Here is a 22961-nt window from a genome sequence, read left to right as displayed (position 1 = left end):
CTTATACCTGGCCTAGAGTGCCTTCTTACCCCAGCCAGCTTCCTTGCTTTGCACACAGTTCACCACCAGTCCAAAGGGCTCAGCCAGTACTTCACATGGGGACCTCCTGCTTTAGCTACCAGCTCTCTTCTTCCGCTGCTAGCTCTCCTCCTCCCCCTCACACTCAGGTGGGGTATTAAGTGTTTAATGGCCAAACAGGACCCAGCCCATAACCTGCTGCACCTGTTTCCACCTCCAGGACTCTCCCCGGTCCTAGCGACCTCCAGCTATACCTCCCCTTACTGGCTCCCTTCAGCGACTCACCCAGCCCTTCTCCCTGGACATTTTAGGGGAACAGCGCCCTCTAGGGGCCTAACCAGGGTAGGACAGCCTCTCCCTTCTCACATACCCCCACACTTAAGATAATTGCTGCTCCACCTTAGCAACCCTTGTAGCCTTTTCCACTGAGGAGCAGCAATTCTTCACAGAAGGCTTACTCCTTTCTAGGCTCATCCCTGTTCTATCCCTGGGTCTCACCAACCCCCCCCCCCCCCCCCCCCCCCCCCCATCTAGGCTCCTCACCCCCCCCCCCTTAGCACATCCCATGGCCCCGGGCCCTTCCCATTCACCAGGCCTTGAGGGGCTCCCACTGCAGCGGGCCCTACCTGACCCTCTTCTCCTGCAGCCCCCTCCCACCTCTTGGGCCACCCGACGCTACCATGAGCCCTCCGAGAGAGGGGTCACCTAGCCCGCCCCAGGTTCCTTATCTTTCTCTTAGCACCTCACATGGCTCGGGCCCTACCCTTTCCCTGGGTGCCCACCTATACCATGATCCTTCTGAGAAAGGGGTCACCTGGTGACTGTTTTGGGCTTTTTTACAGCTAGTTATATCTGACCCTTATCCCCTGCCAGTCCCCAAAACCTGGTTCTTAATGTCCAGCTTTAATAGATCCTCTCCAGCAGTAATTGACTCAGGTGAGTGCTCTTGTCTTCTCCTCTCCGGCTTGAACTTTTCTCCTCTCAGGCCTCCATCCTTCCTGACCGTCCGATGGGGTGCAGCCTGCAATCACACAAAACAAAATCCAAGTGTGGCCTGTTTACTCTCCTGGCCCCCTCACTTGTGCTGCACCTCCCTGTGTGTCCTCCCCCCCAAAGGGAGGGTCTTGTGGTCTCCTCCATCCCCTGCAGCCACTCCCAAGCCTCCAGTTCTCACTTAGGTATCCACTCTCACCTCCCCCCTAGATACCCTTTACCTGGGGTAGGTGAGCAAAGCACTTTTGCTAGTGTTGGCCCCCTCAACCAGCTTCTGGAACCACTGCCTCTGGAACCTCCAAGGCCACCTCCATCTTACGCCAACCCCTCATCTGGTCTGATCTGGAATCCGACTGCTCCCACGTGAATGTTCAGTGCAGATCTCACCACTGCCACCAATTGTGAAGATGAGGCTATTGTGAAGATGAAGCTCCCACCTCAGGATCCCAGGTCCCTCTTTCACTCAGGGTGAGCTGGTTCTCAGTATGCAGATTTTATGCAAATTATTCTACTACCCCTTTCTGCTCAGGGTGACCTGCTTCTCAAAGGCAAACACAGTCAGGTCTCACCAACAGGATATTCTCTTACAAATCTTTTATTCCCCCTTCCTGGGGCACACTTCTTCCAGCTTAAAACACTTTTACAAGCTTAAACAGTCCTTCCAGCTTAAACATTTCTTCCTAGTCAGTTCAATCTTCCAGCTTAAGCACCTGGACACTCAGTCCTTCCTTGTAACATGAACACCCCAGTCCTTCCTTGTAACCCGGACACCCAGTCCGTCCTGGTAACACACAGTTCTTATACCTGGCCTAGAGTGCCTTCTTACCCCAGCCAGCTTCCTTGCTTTGCACACAGTTCACCACCAGTCCAAAGGGCTCAGCCAGTACTTCACATGGGGACCTCCTGCTTTAGCTACCAGCTCTCTTCTTCCGCTGCTAGCTCTCCTCCTCCCCCTCACACTCAGGTGGGGTATTAAGTGTTTAATGGCCAAACAGGACCCAGCCCATAACCTGCTGCACCTGTTTCCACCTCCAGGACTCTCCCCGGTCCTAGCGACCTCCAGCTATACCTCCCCTTACTGGCTCCCTTCAGCGACTCACCCAGCCCTTCTCCCTGGACATTTTAGGGGAACAGCGCCCTCTAGGGGCCTAACCAGGGTAGGACAGCCTCTCCCTTCTCACAATATAAATATCATGGAATAATTGAATATCACTAAAACAGCTTAAAAATTATTATAGCTGGTAGAAATAGCAATTTTAAACTCTGTATTTTGTGCTTTCAAGAAATCCAGTTAATATTTTAACTTATTAGTGGAGCATAACCACAGAGGCATGATATGGTCGCATTTTCAATATGGTAATACTAGGGCCCAGCTAAGGAACAGTGTGGCTTACATTTGAAAATACAGTGAGACAGAATAATAGAATTCAGTTATATCATGGGAACAAATAGATGGATAAGTCTGAAACATTTAACAAAGTTGAGATTAGCATATATACCCAACTGGGCATTTAGAATTTTGTTCTTTAATGATACCACATGTTCAGAAATCCATAGCTATTAGTATAGGCAGTTATTCAAAGATCATCACATGCACACACCAGAACAGACATCCATCACATTGCAAAAGTAAACAACAATGTCTACAGAGTACATTCAAAATTTAATTTTTATTTCATTTCTGTCTTCCAAAATTCCAGACAGTAGATGTACAGATCCGTATGCTGCACAAGCCGGCATGTTTGAAAATGTAGTGAGATTAATAAAAATGCTACCAACAATAAAGAACAACAACTTGGATGCAGCAGCTGCTCATAGGTTTACTTGCTTTGTTTTGAGTGTACAGGGATGACGACTGCGCAGGGAAGGGGAAACTTAGACTGATGTAATTGGCTTCAACGTTTTGACGTCACTTGGTGTCCTGTCTATTAAACCTTCTTGGACCTGCTTGACAGTGTTCAGACATCTTGCACATGCTCAGTGAAGTATGAGAAAAACATTGGAATATTCTTGAGAAGGGAGCTTGTTGGAGGATGTCATATGGAGTGGTGTCCTGCTATCCTTGGAGAACACCTTTTAGAAATGAGCAAGTTTTGCTTTCTCCCAGAAAGATCATGAGTACTACCTGTGTATTGTTTGTTCCTTGCCAACCCCAAGGTACAGGAAAACAACTTGGAATAGAAACTGGTTTAAAAGTATAATAGAACACAGTACTAGGATGAGGTCATGGAGCTGAATCTGATACATGTTTTCATGCCTTCTAGAAAAACTAATATATAGTAATTTCACATTTAATATAATATTTAGATTTTGTCGTATTTCCCTTCCTATTGAAATGAAGTTGATATGCTATTAAATTTTTGTTTTATAGGGAATTATCGGATTTTGATAAGGATGGTGCTTTGACATTGGATGAGTTTTGTGCTGCTTTTCACTTGGTTGTTGCTAGGAAAAATGGTTATGATTTACCTGAAACACTGCCTGAAAGCTTAATGCCCAAATTAATAGACTTGGATGATTCAGCAGGTAAGTTTATAAAGCATGAGGGGAAACCCTGTTTGTTCTAATATACAGTTAATGACCTTCTGCATGAGTTTTCTTAATTTGTCCATCTATAGATCAGATATGACAAGCCATATAGTTGTAAAGGATCCTTATCTTCATTTTGTTTTCTGACCTTTAGGTAGAAGGTTCCCTGACTAGATTACTAATTGGTTTATTAAGAAGCTTGCTTCTCTGCAGCTTTCCATAAAATTATTGTAGTTCTATACTTCCCTTCTGTTCAATAGGGAGCATGGGTTATAAAACATATGCAATCATAAATTGATTCAAGGGATAATTTTAAAAAATGTGTACTAGTTTAAAAGAGTGATCTTCATAAACATAAGCTATCAGTGTCAAATGCCAAACACAAACAGTTTATCTTTAGTTTCATACTTTTGAGAAAAGTAGTCCCCTTAACAGGTACTATGAATTCTGAAATAAGACCATATATGGATGGGGCTGCTTAAAACTTTCTGCTAAATGTCTTTATATGAGGCTATAAAATATTTTACAATGATCAAACACATCAAAAGGGATGTAGATATTGATATGAAAGGCAACCATAAAGCAAGGAAGCATTGAACATTAGCTGCCAACTGTCATGTCAACACCAGTTTGTTTTAATCAGTTCCTAATATAAAGTGTGTTAATTTTTTTTGAAAGAAAATAAGTTCATCATCCAATATGACTTGAAATATGCTTTAAATCTTTTTTTTTCAGTAATAGAATTAGAAACACTTTCCTGTAGTGTCTGTGACACAGCATCCCGGTGTTTTCATGTGGCACTCTGTTCAAAGATAATCTTATTTATATATCATAACTAAAGCTAAGTGATCTCTCCGGAGAGAGTTCAGTGATTTCTATTAGCCTGACACGGTTCATATTTCAAGGAGATCTGTCTCAGGTTTCATAATGTACAATAATGATCTATTTTACCATGTTTCAGCTGGTGTGCCACAGCCCAGGTGTGCCATTTGCAGGAACAGACTGACTGTTTTGGCAACAGAGGACCCAGAGGAGTAGGAGGCACAGTGCTGCATTTCTCCCTGTTTCTTCAACTCTCCTCCCTCTCCTGCTCCTCTCCTGTCTACATTAAACCACATCTTGGAAGGAAATTCCCTGGGAGCAACAGTAATTCATAGCTACTGCTTTCAGACTGTACGGAGCATCTGTCCTGCCCTAGTCTGCCCTCGCGTAAACAGGAAGTTGTGTCAGAAGGAGGCAGGTTGTGACAGAAGAGAGGCTCCAAGAAGGCTGCAAGCAGTGGCAGTGAATTACTGCTGCTGCCAGGGAACCACTTTGAAGACGCGGTTTAAAGTAGATCAGGGGAGGGGGAGAGAGGTTGACCAGGGGGAGGGAAGAAGGAGAAAAATTTTGGAACTGTGGTGGAGGGAAAGGAAGGGAGAGAAGAAAAAAAAATGCTGTGGGAGGGGTAGGGAAGAAAAAGAAAAATACTGGACCTGGGGAGTGTAGGGAAGTTAGGGAAGAAAGAGGCTGTAGGGAAGCCATGGACAAGAGGGACGGGGGGAGGGAGAGAAGCCATGCACCAGAGGGGTGGGGGGAGGGAGAAGCCATGCACCGGAGGGGGGGGGGGGGGAGAAGTGTGAAGGATCCATGGGTGGAGGGGAAGAAAGAAATGATGAACCTGAAGGTGGAGGGGAGGGAGAAAGATGTTGGGCCACAGGGATAAGGAGGAAGGAAGAGATGGGACCGTAGGGAGGAAGGGATTCTGGCCAACAAATGGTGGGGGAGGGGGGTGTGGAGGAAGGAGAGAAACTGGGAATAGGGAAACCATACGGGAGAAGTCATGGGGGATTGTCAAGGAGATAAGTGAGAGGAGGACAATATGTACAGAGTGTAAAAATGCCGTAATGGGGAGTAGAGGAAAGATAGAAGGGATTAGGAGGCAAGGAAAGGAATGAGACAGGAACTGGGAGAGCTAGGGGGTGAGAGAAGGAGATGGAAAGTTGGTAGGTAGGTAGTTGAAAAGTAAAAAGATGTAGATGGAGGATTGCAGGGTGAAAAAGTGGTTGGAACCTGAGTTGACAGGCAGAAAAAGAAAGGGAGAAAAGAACTAAAAGAGAGATCATGGTACATCTAGCCCAGTATCCTGATTCCAACAGTGGCCAATCCAGGTCACAAGTACCTGGCAGAGACCCAGTTAGTAGCAATATTCCATGCTACCAATCCCGGGGCAAGCAGTGGCAGATTACATCAGAAACAGTTAGTTTAGGAAATGTACATCATGGATGGGATTGTAGAGCCTAGTAGTTGGTATGGTTGGACAAACTTGGCCTTAATTTTCTCCCTTGGCAGTGGCACATTGGTCTGAGTAGCAGTAACACCTTAACATGCATTAAGGGACTTAGTGCATGCTAAATGTCCATAGGTATAGAACGGGCATTTAGCATGCGCTAAATCCCTTAATGCGTGTTAAGGCCATAACTCCACTTGATGAATTTTCCCCTTGGTATGTAGTTCCAAGGTGGTTTCTAAGCATTGATTTCTCAGGAGAGAAAACTAAGTGCAAAAAATATATATATACGTTTTGTAAATATTTATTGATATTCCTTTAGACCCATCTATATCCCTGTGAAAAACACAATACCTTATGTGAGGATATCTCATACTTCAGGTTCGTACAAAAATGATTGCAAAGGAAGTTTGATTTTATTATGTAAACTGTTCTAATACAGTGGATATTGTTAAAGGCAATAGATCAAATGAAATGAGAAATGAAGTACACTTTTCTCTGTTTCCTGAAACTGAGTCAAGGTCTGATGTGTTTGGTTTGATGAAGTTTTTTGAAGCTTCCAAGGAAGATAATAGTGCCAGTCCTGGACCAATACTTCTGAAACGTCAAGCCAGTGTGTGCAGACTCTGGCTTTAGTACACCCTGCATCTAATCAATCAAACGTAATATGCAAGTAATCTATGCCTGGATTCAAGAAGGCTCAACTTTTTCTCTGTTTCTGTAGCAGCTGAGTCAACTATGTTATTTATTTATTTATTTATTGCATTTGTATCCCACTTTATCCCACCTTTTTGCAGGCTCAATGTGGCTTACATTATGCCGTAATGGCGATCGCCATTTCCGGAATGAGAAATACAAAGTAGTGTTACATTAAAGTTCATAAATGTTAAATTATAAAGTAGATTGGATAAACAGTTCATTACAGGCATAATAGATAGGAGGGTAATGCGTTAATGTTCATTGGTGACAAATTGATGCAATCAGGTGTAGAGAATACGGTTTTATCTGGATCTAATAGAGTTTTGATGTTAGCTAATTTATGATGGCTCAATATGATATATCTTTTCGAACAGGTTGGTCTTTAGTAACTTCCGGAAGGCTGTTAAGTCGTGCATTGTTTTTAAGGCCTTTGATAGTGCATTCCACAGTTGCGAGCTGATGTAGGAGAAGCTAGATGCATATATTGATTTATATTTAAGTCCTTTGCAACTGGGGTAGTGGAGGTTCAAGAATGTGCGTGCTGATCGTTTTGTGTTCCTGGTTGGTAAGTCTATCAGGTCAGACATATATGTCGGAGCCTCGCCATGAATGATTTTATGAACCAAGGTACAGATTTTGAATGCAATTCATTCTTTCAGTGGGAGCCAGTGTAGTTTTTCTCTTAGGGGTTTGGCGCTTTCGTATTTCACTTTTCCAAATATGAGTCTGGCTGCAGTATTTTGGGCAGGTTAGAGTTTCTTAATGATTTGTTCTTTGCATCTGGCATAAATGGCATTACAGTAATCCAAGTGGCTTAGCACCATTGATTGTACCAGGCTGCGGAATATTTCCCTTGGGAAGAAAGGTTTAACTCTTTTGGGTTTCCACATTGCATGGAACATTTTCGTTGTTATATTTTTCACATGGCTTTCTAGTGTGAGATTTCGGTCAATTGTAACTCCCAGTAGTTTCAGGCTATCCGAGACAGGAAGGATATAATCTGGGGTGTTTATAGTGGTTTGTTTGATTGTGCTATATTGTGATGAGAGGATAAGACATTTTGTTTTTTCTGCGTTGAGCTTTAGTTGGAATGCATCCGCCCAAGAGTTTGTTATTTGGAGGCTGTGTTTGATTTCATTAGTGATTTCTATTAGATCATGTTTGAATGGGATGTAGATCGTGAAATTGTCTGCATAGATGTATGGATTGAGGCCTTGGTTGGATAGTGATTTGGCCAGTGGTGTCATCATTAGGTTGAAAAGTGTTGGTGATAACGGCGATCCCTGGGGTACTCCACATTCAGGTTTCCATGGTGATTTCTTTGGAAAAAGAAAAAAAAAGCTAGGAAATATAGAGACCATGCCCCACCTAGAAAGGATCTAAGACTCCTTGACTATTTGGAAAAGATATTTTATACATCTGTGCTGTCTAGATGAATCACTTCCCATCAACCCTATATGGTACAGTATCTGCACACCTTGATACACAAGCTTATATAACATCTTTCCATCTATAGCAAAAGCTGAGTTGAGTTATATCATAACCTGATGAATGTGGTACTTAGTTACAGCTTTTATAGCCCACTATAACCAAAACAATTCAAAGCAGGTAATACAATCAGAGGTAAACTAGACCAATAGTCTAAGAAGCAAGTTTCAAGTTTATTTTAGAATTTACTATCCCACCCATCAAGGGATGTCTGAGCAGCTTGCATGCTAATACATAAAGTACAGTAAGAGAAGAAGGAGAGCGTTGAAAAGAGGGTGTGGTAGAAATACAATTTACATATAGGATAGAAGAGGGGGTGAAAGGAAAGAAGGACTGAGGCTGGACCAAAGGGTCTATCAGGCTTCATCTCTGAGTGTCTGTAGTGGGATTATGAGTACCCATCGGAAAAAAAAATAAATGTTTTTAGCTTAAAACCCTAAAGGGACGTTTGTTGACGGAGGGACTGGGGTAACCGGCTCCAATGTTCGGGGCCCTGAACTGAAAAGGTAGCTTTCCTGGTGTGCTGGTGGATTACTTCTCGAAAGGATGGAATTACTAGTAAGTTTTGAAAAGATGAGTGCAGAGTTCGTGTGTAACCAGCAGAAGGAAGGAGGTGTTGATGCCCTTGTACAAGTCGTTGGTGAGGCCCCACCTGGAGTATTGTTTTCAGTTTTGCAGACCGTATCTTGCTAAGGATGTAAAAAGACTTGAAGCGGTGCAAAAAAAAAGCTACAAAAATGATATGAGATTTGTGTTAGAAGATGTACAAGGAGAGACTTACAGACCTGAACATATATACCCTGGAGGAAAGGAGAATTAAGGGTGATATGATACAGACGTTGAAATATTTGAAAGATATTAATCTGCAAACAAACCTTTTCTGGAGATGGGAAAGCGGTAGAACTAGAGGACATGAATTGAGGTTGAAGGGGGGAAGACTCAGGAAAAATGTCAGGAAGTATTTTTTCACAGAGAGAGTGGTGGATACTTGGAATTCCCACCCGAGGGAGGTGGTGGAGATGAAAATGGTAACGGAATTCAAAAATGCATGGGATAAAAGGAATCCTGGTCTGAAGGAATGGATCTAAAGAAGCTTATTTTGTAAGCCACATTGAACCTGCAAATAGGTGGGAAAATGTGGGATACAAGTGCAGCAAATAAATTAACGGAGATTGGATGGTAACACCGGTAATTGGGAAGCAGTGCTAGTGCTGAGCAGACTTCTACAGTGTGTGCCCTGAAAATGGCAAGACAAATCAAGGTCAGGTATACATATAAAGCAGTTCATACAATGAGTTTATCTTGTTGGGCAGACTGGATGGACCATACAGGCCTTTATCTGCCGTCATCTATGATGTTACTATGTTTATTATGCTACTATGGTAGTAAGAGGTTAGGAATGGGCTGGGGTTTTATAGTGCTAGTATTTGGTGGCAAGGTAGAAGTTAGAGTAATAATTTTGGATCTAAAATAATCTACCAGATCTTGTGCCATGGGAAGTGAAATTGGGTCAACTGGAGGTGGGTTTGAATATAGTAAGTAATTTTTGCATTTGATAAAGAACTGCTGTGTTTGGCGCCTTGGCAATCTTCGAAAAGTAATATTTCCTTTTTGCTGGTAGGATAGCAAGTTTGTAGGAATGTGCTATGTCCTTGTACATAGTGAGGGTGGATGCGGAGCATTGATGCCTCCAAATGCACTCGGCTCATATTAATTGATGTTTATGTAGATAAAGTTGCTGGATATACCAAGGTTCTTTCTGAGTTTGGAGTTAGAGGAGCTGAAGTTTCAAAGGCTCTATGAAGTGACGTATTCCAGGTCTCCACTTGTTCTACAATTTGTAGGTGAATGAATTTGTCTAAGTCTAGTGAAGAGTTGGCTAGGATGGATTGATGGTTCAAAAGAGGTCAACAATCGGTTAAGCATTTTATCTATCAGGAACATATTTCCAAAATATGTTTCTAAAACATTTTTTTTTTTTTTTAAATTTCAGAGTTTTGTCAGACTTGTATTCCTGGTGAAATTAAAGACCAAACACTTGCTGCTTGTGATAGGCAAATAAAATCTAAAACTCTTTTTTGATGTAATCCCTCTTGGGCATGGAAACGATAGCATATTAAGAAAATTGTAAAATTTGCAGGCATATGTTGAGATGCTAGACCATTTAGTACTTTAAAAAAACCATGCAGCACAATTTAACCCATTAGTGCCCAACGTTCCCATATGGGATTTTATTATGGGAACACTGGGCACTAAAGGATTAAACAATATTATGGCTTCCGCTGGGAGCCAGTGTAAAACTATAATATAAGGTGTTCTGAGTTTTTTTCAAATTAAAAATCAGGCGTATTGCAGCATTTTGAATTGTTTGAAGTCTCTTAATTAGGGCACGAGAGATCTTGCATACACAATGTTGCAATAGTCTAGCTCAGGGGTAGGCAACTCCGGTCCTCGAGAGCCACAGGCAGGTCAGGTTTTCAGGATATCCACAATGAATATGCAGGAGATAGATTTGCATACCATGGAGGCAGTGCTTGCAAATCTATCTCCTGCATATTCATTGTGGATATCCTGAAAACCTGACCTGCCTGCGGCTCTCGAGGACCGGAGTTGCCTACCCCTGGTCTAGCTTACTCAAAATCAGTAATTGGACCACTAGTCTAAATTGATCCTAACATTTTTATATTCCTCAATCTTCTCAGGATCAAAAAGGAACTTTTTACAAGACAGTTGACCTGATCTTCAGTGGTTAATTTATAATCCAATGTAATGCCCAGCAGCTTCAAGGTTTGTTCTAATATATAATCTGCCACATCTGTTCTAAGTGCAAGATTCTCATTTTGTTCAGGATTAGAACCAATTAATAGGAATTTGGTTTGATTCTTATTCAACGTTATTGTATGCACTCATTGATGCATTTGAGACTTCTTCAGGAATTTCTGCCTCAACCATTGTTAAGACGACTCATCAGGTTCTGTCGGGGCTTTTTGAAGATGTATGCTAAATTGGCAGACACTCCTTGTAAAAGGTGACCGTTCTTTTTTTATATAGGTTGATACCATTAAAGACTGTTGCACCAACCTTCAGCATTTGTCTGCTGTAGTCTGAGAGTACATCGTCCCCTAGATGAATAAGTACCATGCATCATGGGGGAGTTTTTCCTTTTGAAAAATAAGCTTTCTGTCCATTAAGGCAAACTCAGCAGGCCTAGTGCCAGACTTATTTAAACTCTGACAAAGAAAAAGAAGCAGCTGATGCATATGGCTCCAGCTCAATCCAAACAAATGTTATCTTTTTGATCGAAGCCTCTGAACTCCATCAGTTGCCCTTCCATTTCAAACCCTACCCTCTCTGAGGGGGTAGATACAATTTATTCCAATGAATTGAGAAAATGTTGTTTGTGTGCTTAGCATTATCAAGTCAGGGCATCACCTGCATGTTCTCTTCCCTCCTCCATGAAGGCTTTTAAGCTGGGTCCAGTTATCACAGTCTTATATCTAACAGTTTCAATATGACATCAGACATTTGATAAACACCGTGACTTCCTCTTTGTTTCTCAAGAAAAACATCTTCAATTTGCCTCACACATGATGCATTATCCATTGACTGGGTTTCGGCCTCATTTATACATATTATCCTATACCCCTAATAGCCAGCATTCTGCAGAAATTTCAAAGAAGTCTGGGTGCCATGATTCTCATTAGTGCTGCACTGGCCTAGACAAAACTTATTTCCCCTCATCAAGAGGCAACCACCATTCAGGTTGTAAATGCTTCCTGTCTTAACAGGGACTTAGGCTGTCATATTGCATCCCAATTTCAAATCGCTGTTTCTGATGCATGGAAATGAAGCAATGCCTTGTTGTCTTAGGACTGTCACATCCAGTGCAAGATAGTACAGCATGAAAACCTTTCATTAGAAGATCATGCTTTCAAATGGAAGACTCCTTTCAGTGTTTTCCAAATACAATACACAAATCCCTATACCACCACTATCTGTTGTATCTTCACATGTCTTCTATCATAGTACACATTAGTGCCTTATCCACCTATAGTATCATGTCTTGATAGATTAAGCTTTTGCTGCTCAGTTGTCTTCATAGTCTATCTTTGTATAAAAACCTCCCGTTCAAAAGCCATCAGTCGTTTGGGATTTTAGTGTTGTCCTTTTTTTTCCCCCCCCCCTCATGAGAACTGTATTTTAAATGACCCCATTTGGAAAGTAATTTTCTTAGAGTAGTCTCTTTGGCTAGAAGGTTGAAATACAGTTAATGCAAAAACAATGACCATGTGGAGAACTTTGATTAAAACAAATTGGTGTATAAACAATGGCAGAAGTGTTGATCTTTAGAGCAGGGCCACAAGAGACAAGGCCCTTTCCTGCTACACTCAGTTAACTTGATTATTCCATTGTGTTGTGGTTTGCTTGGTTGGCAGATTGCGGTTGCAGATTGGGGCAGTCAATCATCAAGTTCAGACATAATCGAGGGGAGGGGGGAGGTTTTACTGTATACTGTTATCAATATATGATGTCATTTGCTATTTGGTTAATGAAACGATTGGAATCAAATAGTTGAACCTGCAATAGAAGAAAGGGCGGGGATAAAAAGTTAAAAGTTTGATGATGGTATGTATTGTTTTGACCTCAGTGAGTACTTTTCTTATTTGTATCCTTGTGTATTCAAAATATGAATGTGCTTATTTTATATGATCATTAATAAAAATGTTGAAATATAAAACAAATTGGTGTAAGTGTGCATCTTGATGCCTTGTGCTACTCAATGAGTGCCCTCTTTATTTGTATTCTGCTTCCAGTAAACCACTGTATATAATTTTGAGTAAAATATTTAAAACAACTTTTGGGCTACTTTTTCAAAAGTATTTTATTGTGTAAAAACTTTTTTTTACAACCAAATACTCTTAAGATTTCATGTACAAAGTAAGCTTGATGAAAATGTTAGTCATTTTTAATAGCTGATTACGTGCATTCAATAATCTGGTACTAATGTTTAGATACCGTATTGATGCAAATAAACGTTTGCTACATAAATCTTGACATACGTTTAAATTGTTGGACTTTTTATAATGATGCTAGTTTATAGGCACTAAATATTATGAATTGGTGTTATATCATTGTATCATGACTGATTTATTCTTGAGAGACATGTTTTTATCTAGAATCAGAAGTATTTTAGGACTTATGTAGACCAAGAGGAATTATGGGTATAAAGTTAAAATTTGCACTCTGGTGCATAAAATCATCTACGGTGAAGCCCCAGCATATATGGACACCCTAATCAACTTGCCGCCTAGGAACTCTCACAGATCAGCTTGTTCTTACCTAAATCTGCATTACCCAGTATATAGTGGCCTCAAGTACAAGACCACCTACGCATCCACCTTCTCCTATATTAGCGCTCATTTGTGGAATGGTCTATCTAAATTGGTGAAAGTTACTCCTGATCACCCGACCTTCAAAAAACGCCTCAAGACCTTTTTATTTGGAAAAGCTTATGCTCAAATCCCGCATAGCATCTCTTTCTTCTGAACTGTCTCTGTCAAGGCATCATATTAATCACCACTACTCTTTCTCTTTTTCGCTTCTTTGATTTTACCCTTTCTCTCTTACACTTCTAAGAAATTGATTGTTTGTTTGTTGACTTGATGTATGTTTTTTACAGACTGTTGTGAGCCACATTGAGCCTGCTCGTGGGTGGGAAATTGTGGGATATAAATAAATAAAGTGAGATTGACAGTTCTCTGCAACACCCATTCTTTAGGCTTTTTAGCAGTAGTCACCAAAGTGTGCTGCTGTGATAACATGCAGATTCTAAAACTAATGGGACCTGTGGTATATAATGTGAATTAGCATGTTTCATTATGGTAGTATGCTTTCATAAATGGGCCTTTTTAAAGAAATGGTCGGTGACAGAATACCTTATTGTGCAGATACTTTGGGAGTACCTAAGGCTGTTTACAACCCATTCTTCTACTCTCTTATATACCATAATTGATTAAGATATATTTTGTGTTCCATTTTCGAAACACACCAAAAAGGTTTCAGGAATTGGAGTGCACTTTCTTTCTTGAAGCTTCCTGGACCATAAGCAATCTTGAACTGGAGCAAATATTTGGAAGTATAGCATTTGTCAGTAGCAGTTCTGCAGCTCATAAGTGTTTTGGGTAAAATTATAGAGGGGAAAAAACTTGTTTAATCCTAAAAATTGTTCAGATTTGGAAAATATGATTTGTTGTAAGATGCCTTATTTTTGCAGATTCCCTTTCTATAGGGTAAATAGGGAATTATCAAGAGAGTACTTGGGCTTGGTATATGGCACCCACACTTTTTTGTACCCTGTTTCCCCGAAAGTAAGACATCCCCCGAAAATAAGACCTAGTAGAGGTTTTCCTGAATTGGTAGATATAAGGCCTCCCCCGAAAGTAAGACCTAGCAAATTTTTGTTTGAAAGCAGGGCCGCCGAGAGCCAGACAAGGCCGCCCCCCCACCCACCCTCCGTTGCTCCCGGAACTAACCTTAAACGCCTCCTTTCACCTTCGCAGCAAGCAGCAGCAGGGCAGACCTCTCCTTCCTTCTGTGCCCTGCCCTCGCGGACGTTACGTCAGGCAAGGGCGGGACACGGAAGGAAGGAGTGGCCTGCCCTGCTGCTGCTTGCTGTGAAGGTGAAAGGAGGCGTTTAAGGTTAGTTCTGGGAGTGACAGAGGGCGGGCGGGCCAACCTCGATCCAACCCCGATGTTTCTCTGAAAAATAAGACAGCCCCTGAAAATAAGACCTAGCCTATTTTGGGGGGCAAAAATTAATATAAGACAGTGTCTTATTTTTGGGGAAACACGGTAATATCCTAACATAATGATAATAGTAGATGATAGCAGATAAAGACCTTATGGTCTTTGCAGTCTGCCCAACAGTCACACTCATTAGTTCATGATTAAACCAACAATGAAGGTGGTATAAAATACATGATCCTGGTTTTTCTGTGCCATGTCAGAGAGAGAGACCATAGAAGTCCACCTGGCACTATCCTCTTGTTCCAGTTACTGGAGTTGCTGTCAAAGCCCACTCTAGCCTATCCCAATCTGTCTTGCCATATATGGAATATAGACTGTGCGGTCTGCCTTGCACTGGCCTTAATTCTTCACAGACAGAGTCGCCATCTAAGCACCACTTAGGGTTCCTCAATGTTCATCCCTCACCTTTTTGAATTCTGTTGCCATTTTTGTCTCTATCACCTCCCTCAGGGGGGTGTTCCAGGCATTGACCACCCTCTCTGGAACCTCCCCGCAACCTGAACTTATATCCTCTAGTTTTACCATTTCTCTTTCTCTGGAAAAGACTTGGTTCTATTATTAATACCTTTCAAATAGTTAAATTTCTGTATTATAGCTCCACTATCTCTCCTTTCCTCTAGGGCAGCGGTTCTCAACCAGTGTGTTGTGGGGCCGGCACACAGCAGCAGCAGGGTTGTTTTCTTTGGTTTTTGTTTTCTCTTCCCTTCCCTCCCCTCTCACTATGGATCCAGCCCTGTTATCCCCTTCTTGTCTCAAGCCCTCCCAGTCCAGCACTGCTCCCTCATCCCCCTCCCCCCCCAATCTGCCATACCTGATTTGTTTACCAGCACCTGCAGCAACAACATGCTGCCGGGGCCAGCACCAGATCCTTCTCTCTGCTGTGTCCCACCCTCACGTAAACAGAAAGTTGTGTCTGAAGGGTGAGACGCGCAGTAGAGGAAAGGATCTGACGCCAGCAATGTTGTATTGCTGCAGGTGCTGGTAAACCAGGTTTGATGGACTGGGTGGGGGAGAGAGGGAGGACAAGGGAGCAGTGCTGGACTCGGGGGGGGGGGGTTCTGGACTCATGGGGGGGGGGGGTGAAGGGGAGAGGTGCTGAACCCATGAGGGGGAGGACAGGTTCTGGACTTGCAGGGGAGGGGGATAGGAGAGGTGTCAGATTATGGGTGAGGGAACTGGGGAGAGAGGAGGAACATGGACATGTGAGGGACTGGGGGAGAGGGAGATGGCATACCTTGGGGGGCTAGAAAAAGGGGGAGATGGAAGACAATGAGGGGGATGGAGAGAGTGAGTAAGAGAGGGGGAGAGATACTGGACCCACAGGAGATGCAACTACACTACTTTCTGGGTTTTGTAGGCGGTAAACCACAGTAGGCTTTCACTACCATTGTGCAGTTTGCTGCCTACACAACCTGGGAAAGCTCAAGGCATCGGAATTTGAGCTAGCCATGTCTCCTGGCCCCAGCCTGGGTTTCCTGAGTCCTCTCTGAACTGCTGCCGTGCTGAAAATTGAAGCTGCACTTCTTTTTCTGTGGGGAAGGGGAGAGGGGACAAGGAGCAGGGAGCTGCTGGACCATAAGAGGGAAAGGGAGAGAGAGGGGACAGGGGAACTGCTGGACTATAAAGGGGGAGGAGGGAGAGAGAGAACGGGAATTGTTGGACCATAAGGGGGAGGGGGAGAGGAGACAGGAGGCTGCCAGACCAAAAGAGAGGAAGGGAGTTGTCAGACTATAGGGCTGGAGGAAACAGTGGTGGGGAGATAGGATGATAAATACTGGGCTTATAAGAGTGTAAGGGAGAGGGAGAGGAGATGCTGCATGAGAGACCATGGGGGTTCTCAAGGAGTTGTGAGAGGAGGGATAGTACGTACAGAGAGTAAAAGTGTAGTAATGAGGAGTAGGTGAAAGAGGAATAGGAGGCCAGGGAAGGAGTGAGAGACGAAAGGTAGGGGGTGAGAGGAGATGGAAAGTTGATAGGTACCTGTAAGTGAGATGCAGGTGGCAAACTGAAGAGTGAGAAGGTGAAATCTGAGTGGGCGGGAAAAGAGAGAGAGGAAATCTATCAGTGAGTGAATAGAAGATAGGAGAAAGGACAAATGGACTGAATCCACTAAAGAGAGAGCAGAAGACAGGACAGCAGAAAAAAAGAAACCAGGAAAATAAAGATAGACACAGAAATTCCCCCGGAAGCTGAAGCGGTGCCTATCAATGACCACCTTAAGGGAGCACAGGGGGGAGAACCGTTTCTCTGTGTTAAAAGGCTTCTGGATTTGAGGCAGCAACTGCCACACTAGTTGGTGGTAGTCGAATCATTTTCAAGGCCAAGCAGGTGAGGGGTCACACTTGAGTATCTTCGGGAAGGATGCTTCCAACTTCATCCACCTTGGGAACAAGGCTTACCAGAGTACTGTGCTTGTTCACCACATAGCATTAAGTCAGCTCTTAATTGAGACATACTAGTAAAATAAAGGTCAAAGTTTCTTCTTCAGGAAATGTGTGACAACTTCAGGGCACTAGACAAGGGAATGAAGTGCAGAAAGCATATGATCAGGTCAACCTATGATGCTGAGGTGGCATCAAGAACTTCTGCAGTTGCTATTGATGCGCACAGACTGTTGTCTGTGAGTGCCAGACTCTAGGCTTGATATGAAAAAAAAAAAGTTTGCTCATATATCTTGCAAGGCAGAGATGATCTTCGGAGGTAAGATTGAGAAATCGGTGGAGAAGATCACTGTGCTGTGCTTTAGCCCTCTCTGCAGCCACTTCTGAGATGTCTCTTTCTCTTCAAGATGTATTTCAGTAGGATTTAGGGGACACACTTACCTATCATGGAACTGCTATTCTCTTCTTCTCTTATACCCAGCAAAATTATTAGAAATCTGGCTCTTTTGCCAGGCAGCATAAGGGCCATAAACCATAGCAACTTCCCAGTGAAACCAGTGACAGGATTTTGACTGGATCCAGGCAGGCATAACCAGTTTTCTGGTGTCCATTCAAGAGAAGCTTTTGAGGTAGGGGAAGGAGCTAAGATTTTACATAAACATGGGCTGCATTTTGATTAAAGGCAGGTTAGTACTCCCCCTCACTTAAATTACTTCTGTATAGATTGCTTTCATGTATCAAAGTCCCTCCTTATAACTCACACTTATATTCAAGGTATAACCATTTCGGATCATTCTGCGATCTTCTCTGGTATTAGCCACCCTCATAAAAATTCCTCCGGTAGATTTAACTTTTCTTTGCTCACTGATGCCAATTTTGTGTTTGTGTTGCGCCAATCTACTGTTAACTATTTTACTTAAAATCCCATATAGAGTTATCCCATACATATATGGTGGGATGCGAGCAAGGTTTCTATTCATGGAATAATTATTAACAACTCTGCAAGTATTAACATAAAGAAGAGGAAAGAAATAGATCACTTAAAACAAGAAATAAAAAAATTAGAGGATTTAAACATAATAATCCAATCACTTATCAACAACTTCTTTCAACTATATATGAATATAATACACTTTTAAGTAAAGAAGCAATATCCTCTAAATATCTTCAAAAATCCACCTACTATACAGAGAATAAGAAATCAGGATATATGCTAGCTAAGTTCCTGAAAATTAAACAAAACAGTACCCATTTATCCCTTAATGTCTCTAATGGCACTTCCCATTTTACTGACCCTCAAATAGCCTTACAGTTTCTGAGCTATTATCAATCTCTGTATGATTCAGACATAGATTCTTACCTCACCTTTTAATAAATTTATGGACAACTTTGACCACCCAACATTAGCATCCTTACAATAATCTGACCTTGATGCTGATGTTTATGTTTATTTAAATCTTGATATCCCTACACAGCGATACACCCCCACTGTGTTGGAGGCGGCACTTTGGGAACCTTATCAGTTTTTTTCGCTTTTACACCACAAAGCATGTGATTTACCAGAAGGACTAAGTAAAAGTGTGCTGTTGTGACCGCTCAGAGAGGTGTGGAGAGTGCTTATACAGCAACTAGGGGGGGGGACCCAGCAATAACAGATCTATTAACAATATGTGGGAATTGTGAGTTTTTGTTGAATGGGCAAGGCGGGGGATTTCCAGTTTGGCACACCTGGTGGGTGGAGATGGGCAGCCCCTCACAGAAGAAGAACTACTGGGAAAGGTAGGCGATTCCTGGGGTAACAGATTTGCTATAAGGCAAGTGCAACACTACATCACTTCTCTCCCGGGAGACCCTTTGAGGACTCGGTTGGGGGATAAGGTACGAGATTTCTTTCACTCTTTGGGTGAGGGCGAACTTACGATATCTTTGCTTCACAAAACAGTATCAGGATGGCGACCCCCCCAGGGATTATAGACAGTTGAAGAGTGCTTGGGAAAAGGAATTGGGGGTTGGAGTAGCATCATGGGATATCACTAAATCGATAGCATGAATACCCTTGTTAGTATCTGATGCTCGTTTGAGAGAATGTGCCTATCGCTGTATTCACAGGGGATATGTAACTACAGCTCAACTAGCCCATATGGGAGGGAATCGAAACCCAGAATGTCTCAAATGTGGAAAGGACCCTGGCACAATGCTACATATGTTTTGGAGCTGCCCAACCTTGAAAAGGTTTTGCACACAGGTCCGAGGTTTTTGGGAGGAACGGCTGGGGCTTCGGATCCTGGGGACAGCTGAACAATTGCTTTTAGACATCCCAGGGTCATTTAGAGGGCAGAATCGATTTGAAACAATATTGCTCCGTAAGATGAGCTTACTGACCAGGAAATGCATCTTACAGTCCTGGACAATTAAAGATCCTCCAGCATATTGGCACTGGAGAAACCAGTTGCACCAGCTGGTATCTTGGGAGGCTGGAGAATCCCGGCTCTCAAAGAACAAGAGAGTCACATTTTTGGCTGTCTGGGGTCCTTATCTGCGAAGTCTAAGCCATAGAGGTCGTAGTTTACTCTTAAATGCAGGGTGAACTCCACGGGCTGTTACTGAATAGAACTCCAGGTCTGGGGGGAGGGGGTAGAGGAGGGGTTTGGGGGAGGGTGGGGGGAGGATAAGTACATCCTGTTAGGAGTAAATAAAAATGCTGTAATAAAAAATTCAAAAATGATACATGTTCATTAGCAAATGGTTGTATAGTTAGATCGAGGTTTGATGAATGTTATATGCAGTGCCTTGTATGACAATGTTTATGTTGCTGCAATATCAATAAAAACCGTTTAAACGTAAATCTTGATATCCCGTTATATTCCAAATAGGGTCAAGGCGGCTCACAAAGTAATGCAAAACATAAAGTTTTTAGAAAGGGAACACCATTAAAATATAGGATAGAGACATCATACACAATACTCATCCAAAACAATTATAACAGCAGGTAGCTAGAAATTCTTAGCCATAAATGTAAAGTGACATACAGGCTATCTAGGCTCCACTAAGGACAATTTTGTCCCAAATGCTAGTTCGAAAAAGTATGCTTTAAGCAAAGACTTAATTTCAGAAAGGGAAGTTCAAAACCTAAGTATGGTGGTAAGCTATTTCAAAGTGAAGCAGCTAGTGTGCCAGGTAGACTCATAGCGAGCAACTTTGGTTCTCCCATCTCCAAATCTATTGGAACTGAGCAAACGCAAGATGAGATGGAGTATATAGAATTGTGATTAATGATAAATAGGAAGGACGACCCTAATGAAGGATTTGATGGGCTAAACAAAGAATTTTATATGAACATCTAAAACAGACTTGAAGCCAGTGCAATTGGGTAAATAGAGGAGATCCATGATCATAGCACTTGGCTTGACTCTGGGCAAGTCATTTAACCCTCCATTGCCCCATGTAAGCCGCATTGAACCTGCCATGAGTGGGAAAGCACGGGGTACAAATGTAGCAAAAAAAAAAAACGGGTAGCTGAGTTTTGTAATGTCTGTAGATGATGAAGAAGAAAGGCAGAAATGCTAGAGAAAACTGAATTATAATAGTCCATGTATAGAATTACTAAGGCATGAATTAATGTATATAAAAAGTCCAGAAAACGACTGAGAATGAATGCGACAAAGCCAGTAAAATCTCTTCTTAACCACATCAGATACATGGTATTCAAAAGAAAGTTTAGAATCAAACATAACTCCTAAATAACTAAAGGAGGTCATTGGGGTGACTTCAGAGTTAAACAGAGTAAGTTCAACCGGAGGTGACAAAAGTGAACCGGTAATCCAACAAGCTGTAATTTTTCAGGGATTTAGTACCATCATTTGATCACCACCTAGAAACTTCATGAAGACAGGACTGTAAATGAGAACTATCAGGGGAAAGGGGAGAAACAGGAGAGACCAATAGAATGACACAGCATTCATACAGAACTTAGTATTGTGTCCCTGAATCAAGGGTGCCAAAGGGCTAAGAAAAATATTGAACAGAAAGGAGATAGAACCGAGCCTTGAGGGACACCACATTGTATAGGATTAGGGGAGGATAATTGAATTTCAGTGTCAACAACAAAATTCGTATCTTTAAGAAAAGAAGAAAACCACTGGAGAGCCACATCAGAAATACCAATAGACTCTAACTGACAAAGAAGCAAAGAGTGATCAACAAGGTAAAAAGCTGAGGAAAGATCAAGCGACACAAGTAGAACAACCAATCTAGAATCTAGAGAAGAATGTAACTCACTATTCAAAGAAGCCACCGTAGTCTCTGTGCTCTGCAAGGCCTAAAACCAGTTTGTCTTGGGTGCAAGATGGAATGACTTTTTACAAATTGAGAGTTGTTGAAAAACAACTTTAGACAGAATACACAAATTAGAGATAAGGAGGTAGTGTTCTGGGAGTGATGGATCTAAAGATGAATTTTTAAGGATCGGGTGAACCACTGCTTTTTTCCAAGGTGAGGGAACTAATCCAGAGGAAAGACTACGGTTAACCAGATGAAGAATTAGAGGAAGAAGTCAATGTTTGTCCATCTTAATCCAGGATGAAGGGAAAGGATTTAATTGGGAAGTGGTTAAATGTATGGAACTCAGTACTTTAGAAAGGTTGGTAATAGATGGGAGGGAGAATGATTTCCAAGAATTTAAATGCACTGCAAGAGAGCCAGAGGAACAGGAAGATGGGGAAGAGAGATGTGAATGTACAGAAGTCCTAAGATTAGAGATCTTATTTGTGAAATAAGAAGCAAGTAAGTCTGCCGCAGGCAGAGACGAGGCACTGTCTGGAGAACCAGTAGTAGTAAGTGAAGAGACAATGGAGAAAAATGATTTAGTGCAATTATGAGATTTAGCAAGCTGTTTAGAATAATACGCTTTTTAGCAATTTTAATTTGAAGAGAGTAATGATGACTAGCCGATTTATAGTTATTAAGAGATAGTGGATCACACAATTTTCACCAAATATTTTCTGCCCTGCGAACTTGCTTTCTAAGAAGGAACAGGTGGTTTTTGAGAAGAGGGTTTCTTAGAAGAGAAAGACGTCATATTAGAGAATGTAGAATTCCAACAAGAATCAGCAGATTCAAGATCCAAATTAAGATCCTAAATGCTATGGAGGAAATACCAAAAAATAAAGCTCCTGGTAATGATGGCCTAACAATTGAATTTTACCTATCCCTGTCAGATGGCCCACAAATTCTACTATTATATCAACACTAGTAAAAAAGCCCCGTTTCTGATGCAAATGAAACGGGGGCTAGCAAGGTTTTCTTCAGAGTGTGCATGTGGGAGTGTGTGTGTCCCTGCCCTCTGCCCTCTCTCTCTCTCTCTCCCTACCCCTCCGAGTCCAGTCCTTCAGTGTTAAGTTTCCTGCTGTACTGTGTTTGTGTTACAGAGAGAGTGAGTGCGTCTCTGTCCCCTCCCCCCTCTGAGTCCTTCACTGTTACAGAGAGAGGGATTTCGTGCTGTGCTGTTTTCCTTCACTCATGGGGAAACCGGATATCTCTGGCGCTTCACACTTCCGGCTGGAGGCTTCAGAATGTTGGTGGTGCCTTTTATATATAGAGATATGCTACAAGATAATGTTGGCAAAGGTACCTTTTTAGAATCAAAGATCATTGTCATTCCCAAACTAGGTAGAGATCCCACTAAAGTGTCCAATTATAGACCAATTTCATTGATAAAGACGACAACATTTATGCCAAAGTTTTAGCGAATAGAATCAAACTTGTTTAACCGCTCTTGT

General features: G+C 42.1%; 1 protein-coding gene across 1 annotated transcript in view; it reads left to right on the top strand.

Annotated features, from left to right (window-relative positions):
- The window catches only part of REPS1 (RALBP1 associated Eps domain containing 1), a 294751-nt gene that overhangs the window by 113802 nt on the left and 157988 nt on the right, over window positions 1-22961 (top strand). Inside the window, 1 exon segment of the mRNA XM_030198532.1 lies at window positions 3383-3537. Within this exon segment, the coding sequence (XP_030054392.1) occupies window positions 3383-3537 (155 nt within the window).

This window comes from Microcaecilia unicolor, chromosome 3, assembly GCF_901765095.1.
Source record: "Microcaecilia unicolor chromosome 3, aMicUni1.1, whole genome shotgun sequence".
NCBI classification, from domain to species: Eukaryota; Metazoa; Chordata; class Amphibia; order Gymnophiona; family Siphonopidae; genus Microcaecilia; species Microcaecilia unicolor.
Note: the sequence above shows the minus strand (reverse complement) of the source record. Positions and strands in the feature narration are given on the sequence as shown.